This window comes from Siphateles boraxobius, unplaced genomic scaffold, assembly GCF_051911475.1.
Source record: "Siphateles boraxobius isolate OS27281-9 unplaced genomic scaffold, OSU_SipBor_1 2, whole genome shotgun sequence".
Lineage (NCBI taxonomy): Eukaryota > Metazoa > Chordata > Actinopteri > Cypriniformes > Leuciscidae > Siphateles > Siphateles boraxobius.
The window spans coordinates 13402493-13426754 of NW_027508810.1; the positions used below are offsets into that span (position 1 = coordinate 13402493).

Here is a 24262-nt window from a genome sequence, read left to right on the forward strand (position 1 = left end):
TTGTCTTTTTGTTGTTGTTCTGTTCTGAAATTCTTTTATATGCAGCAAATATATTTACTTAATACATATTCACAGTGTGCGTTGCTGATTTTTGCTAATATTTTGATTCCACCCCTCTCTAATAACAATATATCATAGCAACAATTTTGATAGGAAAATATTTGCAATTATGACCTATCATGACAGTCACACAAAAGCTCACAGTTTTCTGAAACTATTAATAACTTTAAGTATTTGACCTTTTAATATATATTTTTCCCATACATTCTCAACATGTTTAGTGATAAACAAAATTGCAACATCCCCCCAAAATGATAACCTTGATATTTAATGTTGCACAACATTAAAATTAAGTCTCACAATGGGGTCCATTCCATTCCCAGAAACTGGTTCATCTTCAACATAAATATCAGAGCAAGTGGATTTAAGTCCTTTAAATATGATTTTACAGAGATCAATGTTGTTGAGTTTTCATACCTAGACAGAATCTGTAGACTTTTTTATTTTCATTTTGATTTGAAAGGATATCTGTAGATTGGGTTTAAACATGGTCATGTGTGTTCAAGTGAGAGTACTATGCTGTTATTGATATGAAAGGATATTGAATTCCAAATTCATTTAATTTTTGTTTTTCCTCACCTTGTTGTTCCAAGCCTGTATTTATCCACTGGAACACAAAAGCAGATGTTGGGACTGATCTGTGATTAGATGATTTCATTTCAATACTTTCTCAGAAGAATAAATACAGGATTAAACACTTTTATTTTATTTAAAAAAACAACAACATTGAAATATAATTTCCCTTTTTATTGCAAAGAAGAAACCACAGCTTTGAAACACAAATAACAAAAATAGAAAGGGAATGCAGGAAAGAGGTAAACAAACGAAAACCTCAAACTGTAAGAAAGATAAGATCATAGTTATTAAGAAATGTGTTATTCTTACTATTATTTATGAGTTTAAGAGATTTTACATTGTGAGAAACACATCAAATCCAGGCAAAGTGTGTTGAGAATTATTGGTATTTTGAATGAATAATTAGCGATGCAAAACAAAGAAAACAAGTTAAAAATGTGTCTGCTGTAAAAATAAAATAAAAAATACATCGTTTAGCGAAAAGTTTAATCACATTTTATAAAGAGAAAACACATCGTCCGGTCAAGCTCTCATTTTCACGCCTTTATGACGTATTATTTCTGCGCCAGGACGAGCCTATACGTCAGCACCGCGCAGCTCGTTCCTCCTTTCTCTCGTCCTGAAGATGGCGGCAGGGGTGAGTAAGATGGGAGAAAACCCTTACATGCCTTATTACAGCACATCTCTCTCCACAATCCTACCCCAATCACTCTGATCCTTATATATGTGTACGTTGTTTTCATACCGTGTTATTTTGTACTCTCTTATGAAGCTGTTACGATGATTATTTAATTTGTAAATACTCCCCACACCCCTTTATAAGGTGGTTAGTGTAATGACGGGCAGAAGTACAGCGCTGCGTTCTTTGTGCCACGTTTCCCTTTCCTTCCCTTCCGTTGCCCCTAATTCTCCGCTTTAAGCTTTTTGTAAAAAGCAGAATGTCATGTTTGTAGTGTTCCTTGCATTTCGTGAAGGTTAAGAGCATAAATTACCAGTGTGAGCTGGTAGATGCATTCATTGTCATTGTGTAGTTAAGACAAAATAAAATGTTTCCCGTTTTAACTATTTACACGTCCGATTCTGAAATTTAGTGGTAGTGTCAAACACTTTCAGCATCTTTACAATCTTAATCAGAGGTTTTAAAGATTAAAAATAAAACATGGTTTACAAATAAATGGCACTGCAACACCATCCAGTTCGTTAGTTCTGTCACTAGTAACCCCCTATTCGACTATGCAAACATTGTTTACAATCTGTGAAGTAATTTTATTGCAGGGAATTCACTGTCAGCTGAGTCCGCTTGTGGAAAGTGCTGTGTAATGCTCTGAGTGGTCTAAATGAAGGGGGCAGCTTGTGTTTTCATTTTCTGTTATAGATGATGGAGGTTGATGAAGCTGCATTAGTTTCAGTAATCTGATCTCAAACCTTGTTTCTGCAGACTCTCTACACATACCCAGAGAACTGGAGGGCCTTTAAGGCTCAGATCGCTGCCCAGTACAGTGGGGCTCGTCTGAAAATTTCAAACGCCCCCCCTGCCTTCACCTTTGGGCAGACGAACCGTTCCCCTGCTTTCCTTAGCAATTTTCCCTTGGGCAAGGTCAGTGTTCTTCTTTCTCTTTTTTTGCATTTGTTCTTGATGTCGAATTAGTTAATTTGATGTGGTTCCGATCCGTTTTAGGTTCCTGCTTACCAGGGTGATGATGGCTTCTGTCTGTTTGAGAGCAATGCCATTGCTCACTACTGTAAGTAAGCTTTATAGTGCCTATTTACACTTGGTCACTTCATGCATTTCCCTTTTATTGGATACGTTGTCTGGTTTGATACAAAATTTCCGTTTGCACTTGCCCAAATGCATTTTATTCATCATCTGATTTCAGCTCTGGTGAGAGAATTTCGTGTTCACATTTATTGAAGATGACTGAGTTAAGCTTCAGGATGCTGAATATTGAGTTTCATTTGCGGCCATTTTGCGGCTTGCTGAAGAGAGATGCTGATTTGTGGCAGGCCATATCTGTGGAGATGCGTGCTGCAGTATCACTGGTGTCTGGTAGCCAGGAGCTGATATAACATACTCACACCTTCATTTTTTACAATTTTGGGAGAAGTGTATTTCACATATGTGACTTCAACAACCAAATGCTCTTACACTTGTCCAGGTGCGTCTGGAATGCATCTCAAACCTCATCCTAAAGGGGATTGAGCGATTGGATTGCAATCCAATTTGAAAGCATTTCAGCGGGCTTTTAAACCTGAGGCCTCATTTGTTTTCAACAAGTTCTGTGGATTTTTTCCTACTTCAAATGTGAAGAACAAATTAGGATTTATAAAGGCAGAAACCGATGTGAAAATGTTCTTACACGCACGCCAACTGAGGAGCATGCATGCGAACTTTTCCCCATGGTAATTCAATTAATTCGTCATTTATGACAATGTAAAGATACATAGACAATCAGAATATGCTTTAATATAATTGTATCTGGAAATTAGCGTATTTTTTAACTGCTTTGTGCTAATTATATCACTGAAATGAATGATTTTCTGAAAAAAATTCTATTCAGATATAATATAATATAATATAATATTCTTGTACAGAAACCAGCCCATGCCTTTGCCATATAAATCTTTTGGAGAGCTTGGATTTCCTTGCTGAGTGCCTGAACTCATCAATCTTTCTTTTTTATTTTTTTTTCTGATTTTTTGTGTGCAGACTTTTCAAAAGCGGTCGTAGCGACATTTTGGAAATTGTTGTATTTTTAAATGTAGGATTATCATATACACGTCTTTATAAATGAGACCCCAGGTCTTCATGCATGAAGTGGCCAATTGTAAGTGAGCCCATTATGGTGTTTTATTGCACACCATCAATGCTGATGTGTGTCCCGACAGTGAGCAGTGATGCCCTTCGTGGCAGCACTCCCCAGGCCAGTGCCCAGGTGCTGCAGTGGGTCAGTTTTGCTGATTCTGAGATCATCCCTCCAGCTAGTGCCTGGGTGTTCCCCACCTTGGGTATCATGCAGTTCAACAAACAGGTGAGCTTTGTATATCTGTTGATGTAATGCATTTATCTTTTGAGGAAGTGCATTGAATGTTTTCTAAGACTGTCCTTCGTCTTGTATGTAGGCCACAGAACAGGCTAAGGAAGAGGTGAAACGAGTCCTTGCCGTCCTGAATCAGCACTTAAAAACTAACACTTTCCTGGTTGGGGAGAGAGTCAGTCTGGCTGACATCACTGTTGTCTGCTCTCTGCTCTGGCTCTACAAACAGGTGAGTCTACAGGGTGTCATGAACATCTCGGCTGTAATCAGGCCTTTTTTTTAGGGATGCACAATAAATTGGGTCCATATTAGTTCATCTTTTATCAAATGATTAAATGTCTTTTGGAAATTTAATTAACACTAATTTCTACCTTTTTTTGATAGATTATCTTTTAGAATTAAATCAACAACAATCAATTTAATATTTCTATTATTGTATTGTTAAGAGTTTTTTTAAATGGACAATTGGTTGTTGGTCTATTTTAGTGGTCTATACACGTCACGTTACTATCGCGATACTGAACATACAATACTATTACAATATTTTGTCAAAATAAAGAGGTTTATTATTACTTTCAAAACATGGTAAAAAGTTAACAAATTTATTACGGGGTGTTCTTGAATAGGCTTGGACTTGGTCTTTGTCCCCAATGCACAGGGTAATTTTGCTCGAATTCATGATTCTGAAGCTGAAAATGCATAGTTAAGCTAGATACATGTGCTTGCACTCTGTCACTGACTACGTTTACATGTGCACCAATAATGTGATTTTTTTTTTTTTTAATTATCAGTGAAAGGTCTTAATAAGGGGTGTAATGTTACACTCGTGGCACGATTCGATACAAATTGGGATACTGAACTCACGATACGATACATATCGGGATATTTTAAGCCATATTTTTTTTTATACCCACAAAATATTCCTCCATTGCATTATTATACATTTATATTCAACATCTTATTAGTTTAATGTATTAATGTCGCTGAATTTCCGTGCACATTACACAGTACTCGTGCTTTCAGCCGCTCAGGCACAGACTATCCCAGTGCTCACTGTCCCTTCCGCCTCTCCCGCTGTTAATGCACTATACATACAAGAATAAACCATCTAAAATGCTTTGAATAATCTTACTACTAAAAATAAATGTGATATGTTAATTTGTTTGCACTTTCAATTTCAAATATTTTGACTTTAAACTCAATGCTAGAATTTAAATTTTTTTACGGATTTTCTTTTTTATATATATATATATACTGTATATAGAATAAAGTTGAGGTTTCAAATTAAGTTACGAGAGTAGTCTTCCATATAAGTTCTTATTTATTTTTTGTAAAAAAAAAATGCGCTCATGAAGTCGAACTGCTTCTGATGGATCTGGGCTTTCAACAAATGGAAATTCTACAGGTGCTAATCTAACAACATGGCATTACCATTTGTTTTAAGACGCCTATAGACTAGGTACGGAATGGGTACCACAATCCTGGTCCAAACTTTGTGGCACGTTGACTCGAAGCCTACGTCTCTTCGTGCTCGTCTATAGGCAACACCATCTGGTTCTAGAACACTTAACGGTAACCTTACTGTCTCCCTCTTCACTGTAAATACGTTCTGGATACATTTTAAGTGCATCATTCTAGGGCTGGGCGATAAAACGATAACGATATGTATCGCGATAGACACGTAATCAACATCAATAAAAAATCTGTTCGATAAAGCGTTTTTTTTTTCTTCGGCGGAAGAAACCAGTTTGCGAAGCAAGTTTGGTTGCATGAACAAAGGCACTTACTCTCCTGGTAATCTAGCAACATAGGGAGTGACACGCTAACAGCCAATCATGTAACCGTATGAGTTTGGTTGCGCCATATCGTTGTCTCGTGTTGGATTCTTCAGTAACAAAACCAGGTAATATGCTAGTGTTTTGAAACCAGCGAAAATTGCGGGGTAGTGTAGAACATGGATTCACACAACTTCACATCACGCACTTAAAGCGCTTCTTTGAACGGAGAAAACAGAATAAAACTAATATATAGGCCAAATGTGAAATAAATTTCACTTAAAAAATGACAGATTATCAAAACTAAAGGAAAAATTTTGCTGAGCTTCGGTTCATTGTGACCGGGTCCAGAGTTCACGGAAAGGCAACCGAGACTGCAGAAAACGGCTTGTTTTCTGTATTTCACAAAAGCTTTACAGTTTTGAATCGTGTCTTGCTTATATGCGTATGACCATAAATTACGGAGCAACAGGTTCCTCAGGACACAAATACCCGCAATCGCGCACACAACATAACCTAGCATTGCTAACATCGCACCCTGTTCATTATCAAAATAAAACTCAACCAAACATAGAAAGTAGGGCTGCAGCTATCGATTCTTTTTGTAATCGATTAATCTAGCACTTAATCGATCGATTTATCGAGTAATTAGATAATTTTTTGTGTGTTTTTAAACAACTAAAACAAATGATGCATAACGAAAATGATGTGGCTGTAAAATGATCAAGCATTTGGCTTTTATTTCTCAAAAAACAAAAAAAAAAAACTTTTTCCAACTCCAACATTTGGCTCCAAAACTAGGCCTATTTATTGCAATTTTTACCCATTTAGTATAAGTGCCAACAATGTTCTATGCTCAATTACTTTGGTAGCCAATTAAAATGTCTTCCCCAAAAGTACGAGTGGATTTGGAGAAGCAGGCTGGGGAATTTAATTTTTTGTTGTTGTCTGTAACTATTTGGAAGACGTGACATACAAACAAGGTCTCGCAAAGACTGCAATACAATATGTGTTCCTCCATCACGTCCCGGTGTAGTGAATGCATGCTGAAATTATTGTTGCGTGGCTACGTGAAAGTTTAAGCATATGTGATGCATTGCCGCAATTGATCTGACTGGCGCGTGAGAGAGACTAGGGTGTGTGTGTGTGTGTGTCTGTGTGTCTGTGTGTGTGACTGGAAGGGGTTCCGGGCGTCGCGAATGATGCGAACGTCTTCCGCGCACGTTGAAAAATTTTAACTCGAGCGAATGTTTAAGCGTCTAACTAAACGCGATAGACGCTTATTTGACGCTGTATTCGCGTTCGTTGTGAACAGACCATTAGGTTATGTTTCAGTGACGCTTGGTGAGATCATGGAGTGGATGTTTTCTGTTCAGATTCTGAATCATTGAAGTCGTACTGTTGTGGTATGCCAGGTCTACTTCGCAGTAGACACATTGCACCTTGTTCTCTTCCTTTTTAAGTATGTAATGATCCCAAACTTTAGACATTCTCTGCCGTTTATGGACATCTTTACTCTCCGCCATCGTGCCAAATAAATTCAAAATGTATCACGCGCTATAGCATAGATCCGCATATAGTGAATTACATTTTACATAGGAATTTAACGAGGCTTCGAGGCAGAGTTTTTGCCTCGAGGAATTTTTGTAATGGAGTAACTCGAGTACCTCGAGGAATCGTTTCAGCCCTAATAGAAAGTTACACTGCTCAAATTATATAGTCCATAGTACAATCTGTCCCTTGCAGCGTGACCGCAGACTCACTGTTATATGTGAAGGATGATGTTTTACGTCGATAATGCGAGTGAAGTTAGTGGTGTTTGAGCCTGTTGTGGGAACCGGCGTCGGACATAACATGCAATTTTCACTGAATTGTAGGCCTAATTGATTGACAGTTACATATATATCCTCGGAAAAACTAACGCCAGGGCATTGCCATTGCAACTTACATGATGACTTGACAGCTGAGCGCGATCATATCATTCAAGTTGATATTGGCTATATATGCGTCAATATCACATTTGCACATGTCTGTACTATTCGAATTCGTGATTGGTTGACTGGCAAATTAAAATATTAAACATAACGATATTAATGTTATATAAACGTTATTAACCAGTTAATGGCCATTTCAAATAAGCGTTTCTGTTCAGAACGATTAAATTTGATTTTGTTTACATTTCAGGTAATGTTCCTGTCAATTTCATTTCGTTTTCGTTTTTTGTTTTTGGTCATTTAACTGGTTCGGAGCCCTGATGATGCTATATTTTAAACTTGAAAGTACAAAGTTTGCATTCTGCATTTTATATAGCAGTATATTTTATGTTTGTTTTTGAAAATGTTTTGTGATTCATATTTTATATTTCTACATTCTTAATCAAACATTTGCCCAGAAATTCTAAATAAAGGTTGAAAAATAATCACATATGAATGAGTACATTTTTGAATACGTATACTTTAAAATGTAGAAAATAAATAGTCCTTTCCATGTGGTCATAAACTATTGATTGATTGAATTTACAGAAAATGTACTATATCGTGATATATATTGTTATCGGGATATGAGATGACTTGTATGGTGATATGAGATTTTGGTCATATCGGCCAGCCCTACATCATTCTGTACCCTGTCATTTGGCCGGATCCCGCGATTTCCTCAGATATAAAGCTGCATAACTCCATCCAGTCTGAAAGTGTTTTCACCTATAAAGTATATTCCGGTGCAGTATATATTTTGTAACGTCCTAAAATAAAATGCAAAATGAGTTTTAATTTTGAAGTGAACTTAACCTTATAAATACATTAAACAGAATCTTGTATAAAACAAACTGTCAGTGTCACTATGCATATCATTTACATTACTGGGATATCGTCACATTATTATATCCTGATATAACAATCTATTGTTACGCCCCATTCTCATTTGTTCCTCACCCATCTGATGACTGTACATTCTAATGATAATGTACAGTAAATGTACTTCATAAAGCTACAATCTATTAATCAGAACATGCTTACATTAGATAATATCTTGTATTAGAGATTGGGTAATCAGTTGCATAATTAAATAAAGACACCTTTATTTATATTGTGTTTTATACAATACAGATTGTTTCAAAGCAGCTTTAGTGATTTTAACATTTCGGGTTTAAATTGGCATTTGAATGTTTTGCAATTTCTTTTTCACCTTTCTAGGTTCTTGAGCCCGCTTTCCGTCAGCCCTACCCCAATGTCACTCGCTGGTTTGTGACCTGTGTCAACCAACCTCAGTTTAAGACTGTTTTGGGGGAGGTTAAGCTCTGTGAGAAAATGGCTCAGTTTGATGGTAAGTTCCTCAAACCTTCTTGCCGTGTAGTTTTTGCTCTTCTGCTTGAACTTGAATTAAAGTGCAGAACATCTGATTTCATGGTTATCAGCATATTGTCCTCGAGCACAATCAAAGATGTTTCTTAAATCCGTGGTGTATAGGCTAGGGATGCTCATTACGGTTAATTTTCCTGACCGACAACCGCCGCACGTTATCAGAGTATTAGCCGTTAAGTGATAATATTATACTATTGAATTTCCATTAAATAAAATGACGAGTCTCTGTGATCCGTTAAAAATACCCCAAAAAAATTTAACGGGTTTCTATTAACGTGCAAAGAGCAGCATACAGAACAGATCAACAAAAGAACCTGGTTCACATCACATTTTCAGCATTTCTGACAGTGAAAAACATAAAATAGCCCTACACTAAATATATATTTTTTTAACTTGAAGAATTCACAAATTAAGATGACTAGAAGAATTCACAAATTAAGATGACTAAAAGAAAACACTGAATCTGTTTGAAGCTTTGAAAAACCAGCAATTTGTTAAACCGGCAGTTTGTTTTCCGTCAGACTAAGTTTTTCCATAAAATAAAAATAGCAGGCCTACCTCAATCCACACCTTGTCACTTTTTTTAAATAAAAACTAGACATGTCTTCATGATGTGGTGTTAGTCTGGAGAGCAGCCTGTTGACAGCCGCTGCAGAAAACAGCCTCTCCGATGGCACAGATATCCCGGGAATACAGAGATAACGTCTCGCTAGTAGGGATGGGACGGTATGAAAATTTCATATCACGATTATAGTGACCGAAATTAGCGTGATTATCAATATTATCACGGTTTTGTTAAAACAAGATGAAAGTGTTAAAAAAGAACTGATGCTCACACTGAAAACATTTCAACAAGTTTTATATTTGAGAATCAACAAACCAAAAAAAAAACCAGCAGCTCTATGCACTTTTTAAAGCAAGATTGTATTCTGTGGCATTTCCTTCCTTATAATGACCGTCGTCAATAGCAATGCATTATAACTCAGCCCACATCCATGTATCACAACGGACACGCGCTCTCATTTCATTCAAATACAACTTGTCATCTTGCGTCTCCGTTTTTGATTGTATTGAAAATGAAATCCGAGTTGATTTATTGTTTACAGAATGTAATAATATTGTTGTGATCATCTTGTCTGGACGAGTTTTTTACGCTGTAGAAAATGGATTTAACAGGTAAGAATAGAGACATTCATCTCTATTCAATATGTCCCCGTAATTATGTGGTAAAAAAAAATTGGTGTTATAAGTGTACAATGAATATACATTATCTCTTAAATGTCACTCTTAATAGTCTTGTTTGAACTTGTTCGTTCGTCTTTGGCTCAAAGCCACTTATTGCTGCGAACTTTTCTTCACAGAAGCTTCAAGTTTATTTCAAGTGAGTGAGATAAAATATTTCAACTCAAAACAACATTTTGTGCCCAATTATTTCCCAGACGTAGTTTTAGTATTGAGATCAATGTTAACTTGCTTTGCGTTCGCTACAACAGTGGATGATGGTCACACAGGACGGCTCGGCAGATTTGAAGTGTTTACCTCTATCGCAGCGACTTTTTTTGTGCATGTTCTGCAGACAAAGTGACCATCCTCGATTAAGTTTCCCTCATGATTTTTGTAAATGCCAAAATATGACCACACCTCAGATTTGGTCCTCTTAAAAGGCTGAAAAATCTCCCGAACACGGTCACTGCCTTCTGCCATTCCTTCTCGAATAAAAAGAAAAACCCCAACATTGCGCGCTGCTGGACTTTTGCTGGATGGACAGGATTTATAGGGAGTTTTTAAAATCGCTATAATCAAACACGGTTTTAATGATAATTGAATTTTTAACGATATTACTAACCATCAGTACATTTTATCGTGGCTTATAGTGAAACCGGTAATCGTCCCATCCCTAAGCGCTAGAGTGGCCAGCTTCGGGAAGTGCCTTTCATTTGCTTGTGGATTTTTGCTTGGCCAGTGATATTGCATTGTACTACTGCTTTATTTTAATACCACGTAGCATATTTTGCAAGTAACTTTGTCGCCCTTTCTGTCGAAATGGACCCACACAGTACTACTTTTCACTCGCTTCATTTTGTTTGCTCAGTGAAATGTCTGTAGGCACGTGTGGTTGTGCGTGTCGATGCGCCCCGTGAGTTAACAAATATAGGCTATATAGTTTTTTTTTATAGAATTTAATTAACCATGCAGCAAAAACAAAAAAAAACCTTAAGTTAAAACTTTTAAACCGTTTAACTGGTAGTATTAATCAGTTAAATTTTTTACTTTCGGTTAACGGTTAAACGGTCAATATGAGCATCCCTAGTATAGGCCATACTACCATTACGGTGGCAGATGCTGTAAGTCTTTGTAGAGCAGGCTTGAACAAAATGGTGACGAACCATATTATTTTATATGTAAATGTTCATACTAAAAGCAGCTTGGAATACATACAAAATATTTGTGTGTGTATATGTATGTGTGTATATATATATATATATATATATATATACAGTAGGGCTGCAACAACTAATCGATAAAATCGATTATAATCGATTATGAAAATCGTTGTCAACGAATGTCATTATCGATTAGTTGGTCTGCTTACGTCACGGGGAGCGTTTACTGGTACGCACACACACGCAAGGTCTCTCTCCCTCAGGCGCTCTGCCGAGCGCGCGCGCTACACGGTTTGGAGCAGTCTCTTCTGTCTCGCATGCGCGCTCTTGCTTGCGCGCTCTAGATTTCGGGAGTTTGAACTAATTCGCGGGCATCAGGGAGCCGCAATCAATATGCGGGAGACTCCCGGGACTTCCGGGATCTTGGGATGTCTGTATTTTGTCTCGAGCATCAGGTTGCGCAATCAGTTCGCTCGCAACGTAAGTGATGGATTAAAATAGCGCTACCGCAGAAATAGGTTAAATTAAAACGGTCTTTACAAAGCGAAGCACTAAATATAAAGGCAGTTAATAACAGCAGCAGTAAAATATTGTTTTTTAGTCACTGTACTCAGTGGTTTTCAGCGAATGCTTGTGCACTAATGCATAATTTCTCCTGTCCTTTACTCAAGCCTGTTAGCTTGCTGGGTAACGTTACCTCCATTCCGTTCTCTTTTTATAGCATTTGTCTACTAAGTTTTAATTGTTTTTCAAACGCGATCTACTGCGGCTCTACATTAGAGGATGACACGGGAGTGGATTTTCACTCCTGTCCCGTCCCACTCCCGTAGAAAGAAATCTTGTCCCGTCCCACTCCCAGACCAAAGTTTAAAAAATAATCCCATCCCATCCCGCTCCTGGTAAATTGACTCCCAATCCCATCCCGCTCCTGTTTAAACTGACTCCCGCTCCTGTACCGCTCCCATATACGTCAATTTTCGCTTGATGAACGAAGCGATGCTTGCCTGATTCTTTCCCGAATTTGCCTTGCAAGTGTGCTTCTTCAGACCGCTCGTCCCTGAATCACTTGCGTACTTGACTAAGACTAAGCATGTCTTACAAGCAGCGTACATTGTGCTATCACCGTCACATTCTACTCTCATAAACTTAATTAATATTTCAGACTTTCCGACCAGTTCTGTGAACTTAATAGACATGTCATTACTTCTGACTTTGCGCTGTAAATCATTTTTTGCCACATCGACTTCTCCACGGCTGTTAGCTCCCTCCATCACTGCTCTTTGAATTTCGGCAGTAAGCCGTGACAAAAAGCACTGATGGCTTCTGGGACGGCTGGGTCGTGTAGTTATTTTTTAATTGCGTTACATTGTAGGCGTATTAAAAGGAAACTACAAAATGATGCATTTACTTTTTTCTTTTTTTGTCGTCTTTGCTATTGGTTGATTCCCGCTCCCGTCTGCTCCCGTTAACCATTTATCCTGTACCGTCCAAATCCCGTGATTGATAGCAAAGATGACTCCCATCCTGCAGGAATCCCACGGGAATCCCGTGACCCGTGGGATTCCCGAAAAAATGTCAGCCTCTACTCTACATTCACACAATTGTTTTCAGTCTTTCTATATTTATTTAATCAATTTATCCTTATATTATATTCTTTTATATATTATATATATAATATATATTATATTCTTTATCCTTATATTCCTTATATATAATTAATTTTAAATAAAAATTAAATGAATTATATATTTTAGATGTTTTTAGTTTGTTTTTAGTTCAGATATTCACATCTGAACAACATGTCTGTGTAAATTTGTTTTAACAAAAATTGTGTTAAAACATAATATGTTGGATATCATTTTTTTAACAATAATCATGTTTGTCAACTTGCCATCAGCAATTATCATTAAAAACAATGCAAATATTGATATTAGTAAAACTCAATGTGTGGCTTTTGCACTTTTTAAAGTACACTTTTACACATAAATACCCTGATTTACGGTTTTATTTAGTTATAATAAAAAAAAATCTAATTTAATTTCTATCCGATTAATCGCAAAAATAATCGTCCGATTAATCGATTATCAAAATAATCGTTAGTTGCAGCCCTAATATACAGGTCCTTCTCAAAGAATTAGCATATTGTGATAAAGTTAATTATTTTCCATAATGTAATGATAAAAATTAAATTTTCATAAATTTTAGATTCATTGCACACCAACTGAAATATTTCAGGTCTTTTATTGTTTTAATACTGATGATTTTGGCATACAGCTCATAATAACCCAAAATTCCTATCTCAAAAAATTAGCATATTTCATCCGACCAATAAAAGTGTTTTTAATACAAAAAAGTCAACCTTCAAATAATTATGTTCAGTTATGCACTCAAGAGTCAATACTTGGTCGGGAATCCTTTTGCAGAAATGACTGCTTCAATGCGGCGTGGCATGGAGGCAATCAGCTGTGGCACTGCTGAGGTGTTATGGAGGCCCAGGATGCTTCGATAGCGGCCTTAAGCTCATCCAGAGTGTTGGGTCGTGCGTCTCTCAACTTTCTCTTCTCAATATCCCACAGATTCTCTAAGGGGTTCAGGTCAGGAGAGTTGGCAGGCCAATTGAGCACAGAAATACCATGGTCAGTAAACTATTTACCAGTGGTTTTGGCACTGTGAGCAGGTGCCAGGTCGTGCTGAAAACTGAAATCTTCATCTCCATAAAGCTTTTCAGCAGATGGAAGCATGAAGTGCTCCAAAATCTCCTGATAGCTAGCTGCATTGACCCTGCCCTTGATAAAACACAGTGGTCCAACACCAGCAGCTGACATGGCACCCCAGACCATCACTGACTGTGGGTACTTGACACTGGAGTTCAGGCATTTTGGCATTTCCTTCTCCCCAGTCTCCCTCCAGACTCTGGCACCTTGATTTCCGAATGACATGCAAAACTGAGCAACAGTCCAGTGCTGCTTCTCTGTAGCCCAGGTCAGGCGCTTCTGCCGCTGTTTCTGGTTCAAAAGTGGCTTGACCTGGGGAATGCGGCACCTGTAGCCCATTTCCTGCACACGCCTGTGCACGGTGGCTCTGGATGTTTCTACTCCAGACTCAGTCCACTGCTTCCGCAGGTCCCCCAAGGTCTGGAATCGGTCCTTCTCCACAATCTTCCTCAGGGTCCGGTCACCTCTTCTCGTTGTGCAGCGTTTTTTGCCACACTTTTTCCTTCCCACAGACTTCCCACTGAGGTGCCTTGATACAGCACTCTGGGAACAGCCTATTTGTTCAGAAATTTCTTTCTGTCTTACCCTCTTGCTTGAGGGTGTCAATGATGGCCTTCTGGACAGCAGTCAGGTCGGCAGTCTTACCCATGATTGCGGTTTTGAGTAATGAAACAGGCTGGGAGTTTTTAAAAGCCTCAGGAATCTTTTGCAGGTGTTTAGAGTTAATTACTTGATTCAGATGATTAGGTTAATAGCTTGTTTAGAGACCCTTTTCATGATATGCTAATTTTTTGAGACAGGAATTTTGGGTTTTCATGAGCTGAATGCCAAAATCATCAGTATTAAAACAATAAAAGACCTGAAATATTTCAGTTGGTGTGCAATGAATCTAAAATATATGAAAGTTTAATTTTTATCATTACATTATGGAAAATAATGAACTTTAATTTTTATCATTACATTATGGAAAATAATGAACTTTATCACAATATGCTAATTTTTTGAGAAGGACCTGTATATATATATAATTTATTTATTAGTGTATTAGTGGTGGTGAGATGAAACTTCATGTAGCTTCGAATGCACGCAGGGGCACCTGCTGGTCAATGGAAATATGGCGCAGGAAAAAAGTTGTCATAAGTGTGACAGCTCCAAAATGTGGTTCATGATACTTTACGATGTACACACAAGCACATGCATGTATAAATAAATAGTTCTTTGAATTATTTATGCTCAGTGTTTCATAATTTTGTAACTTGGCAGTGCTTTTGTTGAACATTTGGAAATGGAGTTCTTTAGACTGGATAAAAGAAGAAAATAGCCATGGAAATCCACCATTTATTTTGTAGGGTTTTTCTCACATTTTGACAAAAACGAGGCTGTGATTTTGAAGTCAGTACAACCCTAGGCAAAATTAATCTGAAGCTCTACAATTTGAAATGCATTCTGAACTGTCACAATATCACACACAAGTGTTTATTTATTTTAATTAATCTTTAATTAATCTCCTCTCCTTTGTAAAAACTTGGAAGTGCAGCAGTTGCTTGCTTTTCAATATTTTCCAAATATTGAGCGCTAGTTCATGTGCTTTTATTTATTGTAATTTTTCTAGCTAAGAAGTTTGCTGAGATGCAGCCGAAGAAGGAGACTCCTATCAAGAAGGAGAAAGGTGGCAAGGAAGGAGGCAAGCAGCCGCAGCAACAACCGCAGCAGGAGAAAAAAGAGAAGAAAAAGGAAGAAAAGAAAGCCGCCCCAGCTGAGGAGGAGATGGACGAATGTGAGGCTGCACTGGCTTCTGAGCCGAAAACGAAGGACCCATTTGCTCACCTTCCAAAAACGTACTTGATACACCCTCACTTTAGAGATAGATACTGCTTGAAAGCCTGTTCGCTCTCTCATCAGTCTGCCTTTGTCCTCTTGTTCTAGCTCTTTTGTCATGGATGAGTTCAAGAGGAAATACTCCAACGAGGACACCCTGACTGTGGCATTGCCTTACTTCTGGGATCACTTTGATCGCGAGGGCTTCTCAATCTGGTACGCTGAGTACCGCTTCCCTGAAGAGCTGACCATGGCCTTCATGAGCTGTAATCTTATCACAGGTACAGTCAGGTCACTTTGCCTTGTCTTGTTAAACAGTGCCTGGAATGCTATAACTTTTGTTTTTGATTTTTTGTTCCTTCCAATTCACCATGTACTACTTGCGCAAGAGTTTAGCATTGCATAGTTTTGAAATAGTTGTACAAGTACTTTCTTGCTCGTCTTCTCAGGAATGTTCCAACGACTTGACAAACTACGTAAGAATGCATTTGCCAGTGTCATCCTCTTCGGTGCAAACAATGACGGTTGCATCTCTGGTATCTGGGTCTTCAGAGGCCAGGACCTTGCATTTACTGTGAGTGATTTACATGTACTCAGAACCCTGTTTAGTGTCTATGTATGTTTATTTTGTTTGATTCCAGGATAAACGCCTGTATCGAAAATGTAGGGCTGCCTCCTAATAGTCAACTAAAAGTTAGTCAACGAGAAGAGGCTTAGTCAACCAAAATGGTTTTAGCCGGTTAGTCGAGGAAAAAAAAAAAGTCCACAGGAAGTGGCAAAGTCATGCAGTCCATAAGGGACAGATCTTTAATGGCGGATCCTTGTGGTAAAATTGGTAAGATGTGGTAAAAAATTGCTTGTCTGAGAGAAAAAAAATTGTGGTGTTAAATTTATTCTGAAGCAATATTCTCCTCAGTGTTCAATCAGCTTTGATATATTTAAATCTGCATTTGTCATATCTGCATATCTTTTACAGGGGATTTCCCCCCCCAATCTTATTAAATGTATGCTTAATTTTTCATTTTAAGTTCCTAAATTTGATCAAATTAAATTGTTACCCTAGGTAGGGCTGATCAAATTAAATAATTTACATGAAAAAATGTCAACTGCATTAATATTATGAGATTGTTTTAAATATTTTTTTTAATATACAAATAAGAAACTTTGGAAAGAATGATACTTTTAAACATAACACTAAACCGCCAGTAGGTGGTGGCAGGCGCCTGTCTTAATAATTGACAGTCATTCAAACGACTGATTCATTCAAGAATGAGGCTGTTGTTTATGAATGGGTCATTGAACTTTTGACTCAACCGATTCGTTCAAAATGCTGAATCATTCAGTAATGAAACACGGTTGCTCTGATATGCGCGATGGTTCTGCTGTGGTCTTTGTTATTTTCGCTGCTGAACCGGAACAAATACAGTCAATATTGCGTCAAATGCAAGTGATTTCATACAACAGCTCAATAAACAGTTACATTTAAGTCAGTCACATTTTCAATCGTAATAGTATTCAGGAAAAAAAACGCACTCGTTTTAAAATGCTCGGATACCAACAACCGATAGGCCCCCCAGGCAGTGTGTGTATAGTAACACACAGCTGTGGTGCGCAAGCTGCTCAGAGAAAACCGCGCAGTGGATTGAGCGCGCAGCGGCACAGACACACGAGCTGGTCGAGCGCATCCCTTTAAACAGACATCAGTGGAAGGTTTGTAGTTCAGTCGGATTTCAATGGCTAAGAAAATAAAACGAGGCATGTAGCTTATTATTAACGTTAACTGACGAGAGATCGCAGTTCTGTTGAATGCTCTTGATTGTAATCGTTCACTCAGCACGTGTTATTTGGATGAAAACTAAATCGTATACTGTATGCAAGTAAAGTGAAACATGAACTGTTACCTGATGTATGTATAACGAGTGATTCCCTACATTATTACTGGACGTTTGCAGTCAAGAAGTTCCATGAACGCAAACATCAGCGCGCGCCCCCGCAAACCAGCGTCTCCGCGCACGAATACTGAATTAAATTGTCTTTCACGTCTTGCGTTTGTACGGACGAATTCACACAAAATTATGTAAAAACGCCCATCTTGGCGAGTATCCTAGTAAACAAAGTCAGTTATATCTCAAGTGAACGTTGCCATGTTCAAATGGGGTCCGTGCGTTCGGTCTTAAAAGGGCAGTTTGACAAACCCACTGCTGTTTTAATGTTAATCAAACAATGGACAATACATTACTCACTGCTCTTGACTAAATAGGCTACCCTTTTCAACTTTATAAAAAGATCTATCTATATTTAATTTATCCAGTAATGAATATGCAATTTTTTCACATTTGATTAGGCTACTTTATTCAAATTTCTGTACCTATTAGATCTACCCGAAAAACTCTAAAAACACTGTTTATTTCATTTGTAGCCTTTTTTGTTCTATTGTATTTATGTATCAAAATTGGATGAAATAACTGATATTTCACTGGTGTTTAAACATTTGTACCACTGACCCAATCCTCAGCACTGACCCTTCTGGAGCTGCTCTAGTCTAAATATGTGCTGTGCATTCAATGAAAGATAAAATATGATAGAGCAATAGAATGTACAGTAACAGAAGCTCATACAATGCATTTTAGCAGGCTTAATTAAGCATGAAAATAATTGAAATAAATATTTATTTGATAAACAAGCCAATTAGAATTAAGCCACCTAATATGATTTACATTCTTTTGGTTTATCTACTAATACATTTAAAAATTACAAATGCAGTGAAAATTCTGGGATCGGTTACGGTATTGGTATCTCGTTCTGCAAAAAGTGGTATCGGTGCATCCCTAATTCAAAATATTGTGACGTTTTTTTGTTGTTGTTGTTGAAAAGATACAATTGTTTCACACTAAATCAACGCTGCGGTCCATTTGTGCTTTATCAGCAATTGCAGGTGTTCATGGAGAGCATTTCTGCATTGATAAAGCAGATCAACTTGTCTGCTTTAATAACAGACAAAGGACTGCAGTTAAACAATTGCACTCACTGTAATTTAAAATGAGTGATTTACTTTTGGAACTTAAAAGTAGTTCAAGATGAATGTAATGAACTTACTAATGTCATAAAAATCATTTGTAGCTGAAGAAATTTGTGTGAGATTGTCCAAAACTATTCAAAAGTTAAAAATGACATCCTTAGACATCAGTACTTGTCAAACAAACCTCAACAATGGTGACAATCAAAAAAATAATTCAAATGCATAATTTATTCATGCCACAATGCATGTTGGGAGCCATGAATGTGTTTTGTATGCGGCCATGAAGAACGTTACCATTCCTGTGTTTCATATACCGAATGTTGATCTCTGTGAGTGTATAAATGACTCAAAGCAGTAGAACTACAGCAAATTCAATGTTTTATATTTAATTTCACAGAACTCAACATTCAGCAACTGAAGCAATAATGTTACAAATCATATTTTTCAATAGTGTTTCAATTCGTTATAGTTACGTCTTTTGTCTGTCATTATAACAGACATGTTGATCCGCTTTATCAATGCAGAAATGCTCTCCATGAACACACCTGCAATTGCTGATAAAGCACAAACCTAATGAAAGTCAAGAGCCCAACTAAAGCAAACACTGATCTCCATGATGGTGACCTCAAACGAAACATTTTCAATAAGACATCAACATCTAAATCTGTTAATTCTCAATAAGAACTTCTCTAGACGTGTGCCAGAAATAAAGTCAGTCTGGTTAGTAATACGTGAGGCTGGTGATGCTGTTTGTGGAGTTGTTTAATGAGATCTTGATAGTTAATGTCTTTTATCTTCAGTTTATCTAAGGCTGTGTCTGGATAAAACTGTAGTTTGTGTTCTTATTACTCTTTCGAAAGATGATTGAAAGAATGTTTCAGGAACATCACACTAACCTCAAAATAACATTCTAGTAGCATTAAAGAAACTGGATATTTTTATGTTCTTGGAATGTTAGAAATCAACGTTCCTATAATGTTGAATTTTAAATCAAAATGAAGTTGAACGAACGTTTGAGGAACATTATACCTTTTAAAACACGTTCCTCTAACGTCAAGAAAACTGGACATTTTTCACGTTCCCAGAACCAACACTGAATATTTGGAGAACGTTCTTATAACAAAAGTCTGTTAGCTGGGACATCAGATACCATATGTATTTAATTTGAGTAAAAAAATAAAATAAAATAAATATAAAATAATAGTAAGGATATTGTTTGATAAGTGCCGATTGAAGTCCTTGAAATCCCAAAAAGTAGTGCTTGAAAAGTCCTTGAAAGTCCTGGAATTTCATTTGACAGAGTCTGTACGAACCCTGTAAAATTGTCTTAACTTGAAACGCCGTGCGTTGCGTTCATGTAGTCTCTTGTCTGTAGGCTATATAGGTTTCCTCCCATAGAGCATATTATAAAGAAAAAGTTTAACGTCAATGCAGTAAGACGGTGATATTTAAACTCAGTAGCCAATACACCTTACTGAACATGCAACGCGCGATTGCACGTTAAGCGTTTTATAATGGTTTTCTATGGGTGTTCATAATCTGACGTAATGTTTGCCTCTATAAAGTATGCTTTATTAATAGGGTAGGCCTATATTATTGTTTACTAAATTTGGTGCTTCAATATCACTCTCATTAAGCGTCTTAAATGCGGAAGAACGCTTGATTATGCTGCCGTTGTCTGTTTTAGCAGAATACTGCCATCTAGTGGTAGCAGCTTTTCTCAGACAGCTGTGTGTGGATCGTGCAAGGCGAAACCCGCGAAATGAAAGTCTCAAAATCCAAATGAATCAAATAGGATCGACTCAATGAATCGAGTCAATGAATGCACGCGCGTCACCTGATCCACACATGCACGTCTTCTGTGTTGCATGTGCAAATTATGATACACTAATACAAAGGAATACAAAAAAACATTTGTATTCACAAAAATGTCTCTATTTGTACAAATTGCTTCACATTCATTCAATTTTGAATTTTGCACACACAAGTTGAAAGGCATGGATAAAACATTTCTGCAACATGTATCAAGTTCATTGATAAGTGTGCTTGCACGTGTTAATCATTTTGATACTAAAATCATCCCATATTTATGATCCACTATCGATCGCAACTTAATATAAATTAAATAAAATCTGTATATTCTCTCGTTTTTGTGATTCTCTAGTTATTTTTTTTTTTGTTCGTTCATGTTTTAATCAGGCTAATTGTCCGTTCGGGCAAGTAAAATTCTTTTACTTGTCCCTTCAAAAAATCCATTTGTCCTGGACAAGCGTTAATGTTGAGCCCTGTCATCTAATGACCTAAAATATGTTACTTTTTACTAGATGTTATTTTACTGTAGTGACTCGCGATGATTCTTTTAAATTTTTTTAACTAACAGCATTGGATACTGTGGGTGAAAATCATTAGCTTCCTCTTCCTTTTAATGGGACACCTGAGCTTGTTTCACAAGATTGTTCACAATTATGTCTCCAAAGACACGCTTCCTTCAAAACACATGTATGCTTACAGCAGGGAGCAAACAAAAGGGTCTCAAGACTGTTAAATTATCTCATGTCTCAAAACGCATAACTTTACAATAATATTGAACATAAACAACTGGAGCTCTGATCTGTACTACCTGACTGCTTCAGATTCATTTTGGCATCGATAGTGTTGCTATTGAAAGGCATAAATCCAAGTCACAAACTGTTCGAGTATACAGATTTCCATCTCTTCCAAATTACAGTAGTTACGCCGTGAACGCAGCATAAGCTCATTGTTTTGGTTCAGGAGGAACTGTAAAAAGTGGTTGCGGTGCTCGGTGACTGACGTCTGTGTAACTCATAGCATGAAACGCGCTGATGACGTGTGATGTGAGAGGGTGCCGTACATTAAGGCAGGTTGGACCGAATGCAATGATTGGGTAAACATTTTATGGTCCTACACCTTCCACAAACGATATATACATATCAATAAATTTAGCCCACTTAACTTGGTGATTGCTATCAGGATGTGAAGAGACTTTCAACCAGCATAGAAAATATTTCTGGAGCAAATCACCTTTAAGTTCAGAGAAATTTGTGAATCATAATTTTAAGCCATCTTTTTGTTTTCTAGGTTTAGCAACACCAATCTAGTCTTTCCCCATGTCATGTGCAGTACATTTAGTGTGCATTAGTTTTATGAACATTGCAAACCACATTGACTTGATCAGGTTTTGAAAAACTGCCAGCCAGATTAGGCACAATTGAAGGCACATTGTGAAAGTTTAACTCGGCGCCTTGCGTCATATTTCCAGAAAGCGTTGAATAAAAGGCTTCTTTTAAGTTTTGGCCAATTGTGACCAATAACCAAACAATTTTTCCATCCTAGCACAGCTGTAGTGATCAATCTTAAAGCAGCATCAAATGCAGCATGGTTGCTGGAGTAAACACGCTGAATGTCAGAGGTCTTGAACATATCACATAGATTGCAAGTTGATAATGTTGGTAAATAAAAACCAGCTCATCAAAGAAGCATATCTTCTCTGATGTGGAAAACGCTTCCTGTATGTTTTGTCGATGCAATTCTGGCTTTATCTTAGCCCTGTCTGTGAAACCAGGCCTCGATGAGGTAATAGAACGTTGAATCTTACACACGGCTTATTTTAATTTGTGCTGCTTGGTGAAAGTGCAATAATTCTGGTGAAATGTAAAAATGCATTTCTTAAATAACAATCATTGTGAGACATTTCTTAAATGTTGATAATCATTGTGATTTATAATTGAGCAAAATAATCATTATCGGTTTAACCATTATGCAGCATGACGAAAATCCCCCTCCATACCTAAACGCATTACTCCAGACCCCCATGTCCATCCAGAAGCTCGCATTCTGCAAGTGAACGGCGCCTTATGGTGCCATCTCAAAGAGGCACAATCACTCACACTCTCACTTCACCTGGATTGTTCCCTGCTGGTGGAATGACCTGCCTAACTCAACCCGAACTGCTTAGTCTTTGGCCATTTTCAAGAAATTGCTGAAAACGCATCTCTTTCAGCACACTTGACCCATTAATACTAACACTTACTATTCTATAGCTATATTTATAAAATAAAATAAATAAAAGTACTGCGCTAGACTATCTGGAACTAGTCACAGCACTTGCATGTTGTTGCCTTATCGTTGGTTTGAAGTTTTTCTTTGAAATTTTCCACATCTGGAAGATCTGCGAAAATTACTAAAAACGATGTATTCTGCTTCCAGGAAATTAGATGACGATGAACATGTATACTATAGACTGAACAAGTAATACGCATGTGCATGAGGTCATCTTTTTCACGGATTTGTGTTTTTGTGGTTTACATGTAGGCTTGCACTTCGAAACCCGTTTTCAGACACCCAAAACGACATTGTGTAAATGAACGTCCAAAATGCATAAACATTGTTTCAAGTGGAAGACGGTGTTGTGTAAACAGCCCCTAAACAAAAACAGGACAAGGTTGACAAAATATAACTATAAAGTACATTTGACTGAGGACTAAGACTAAAAATGGCTTGCCAAATTAACATCAAGGGTTTACATGCGAGACCGGATAACCAGGCTTAATTCACTAGCTGTTTTTGCCATTATTAGTTGTGCTTCATTCAGTATTTGTGCAGTTAAGTAGATGGATACATTATAAAAAGCAGAAATGTTTTCAAAACCAGTGAGCTGTATATATTGATATGGTTAGTTGACAAGTATTGATTCAAGTTGACTGTACAAATGTTTTGTTTGTAGTTCTCAGCAAATGGCAAAAGTAAATTGCGAGAAGTTACAATCTGCCCTAAGATTTGTGACCATCTCAGTTGACTCCGTATAATCAGTGTGGAGTTTAATCACTTCAATGACATTCATTATTATTAAAATGGGAATGTTGAACATTTTTATTATTTTGACTTGATTGAAATTTGATTCAATGTTTTTTTTTCTTTCTCATCTCCCCTCAGCTGAGTGATGATTGGCAGATAGACTACGAGTCATACACTTGGCGCAAGTTGGATGTGGACAGCGAAGAATGCAAGACCATGGTGAAGGAATACTTTGCATGGGAGGGTGAATTCAAACATGTAGGCAAAGCTTTCAACCAGGGCAAGATTTTCAAGTGAGAACATCTTGCTCCCAGTATTTATCAACATCCGTATCAATGGACATGACATTTGTTTGAAAGCCCCATGTACAAGGCTTTGAGCTGTGGTGGAAGGAAGACTTAAGTTGAGAAATAAAACTTTTTTTTCACAATCCAAATTTGTGTTTTATTTTATTTTTCTGTTTTGACTGTTACTCTTGAGTGTTTGTCTCTTTAAAAAAAAAAAAAAAAAAAAAAAAAACTTAAGCATGTCATAGTTCTATAGCAGATACATGTTTTATAAATAGCTGATGGTAATATTTTGGGAGCTGGGGGTCAAGGTTTGAGCAAGGTTGAAAGTATAAAACTTGCTTTTAGTGCTGGTTTTAATGTTACCGGAAAGTCTTTTTCTCACAGTGCCTGATGCTCTCCTGGGATCTGAAATTG

At 37.2% G+C, this 24262-nt stretch overlaps 1 protein-coding gene across 1 annotated transcript; it reads left to right on the top strand.

Moving 5' to 3' along the window:
• The first annotated feature begins 1181 nt into the window (after positions 1-1181).
• eef1g (eukaryotic translation elongation factor 1 gamma) lies at positions 1182-23994 on the top strand. Its single transcript, XM_077236011.1, has 10 exons — positions 1182-1273; positions 2075-2233; positions 2315-2378; positions 3523-3665; positions 3757-3900; positions 8641-8770; positions 15519-15744; positions 15833-16005; positions 16174-16298; positions 23697-23994. The coding sequence occupies exons 1-10, from the start codon at positions 1262-1264 to the stop codon at positions 23853-23855; spliced, it is 1335 nt and encodes a 444-aa protein (XP_077092126.1). The 5' UTR covers positions 1182-1261; the 3' UTR covers positions 23856-23994.
• The last annotated feature ends 268 nt before the right edge of the window (positions 23995-24262 follow it).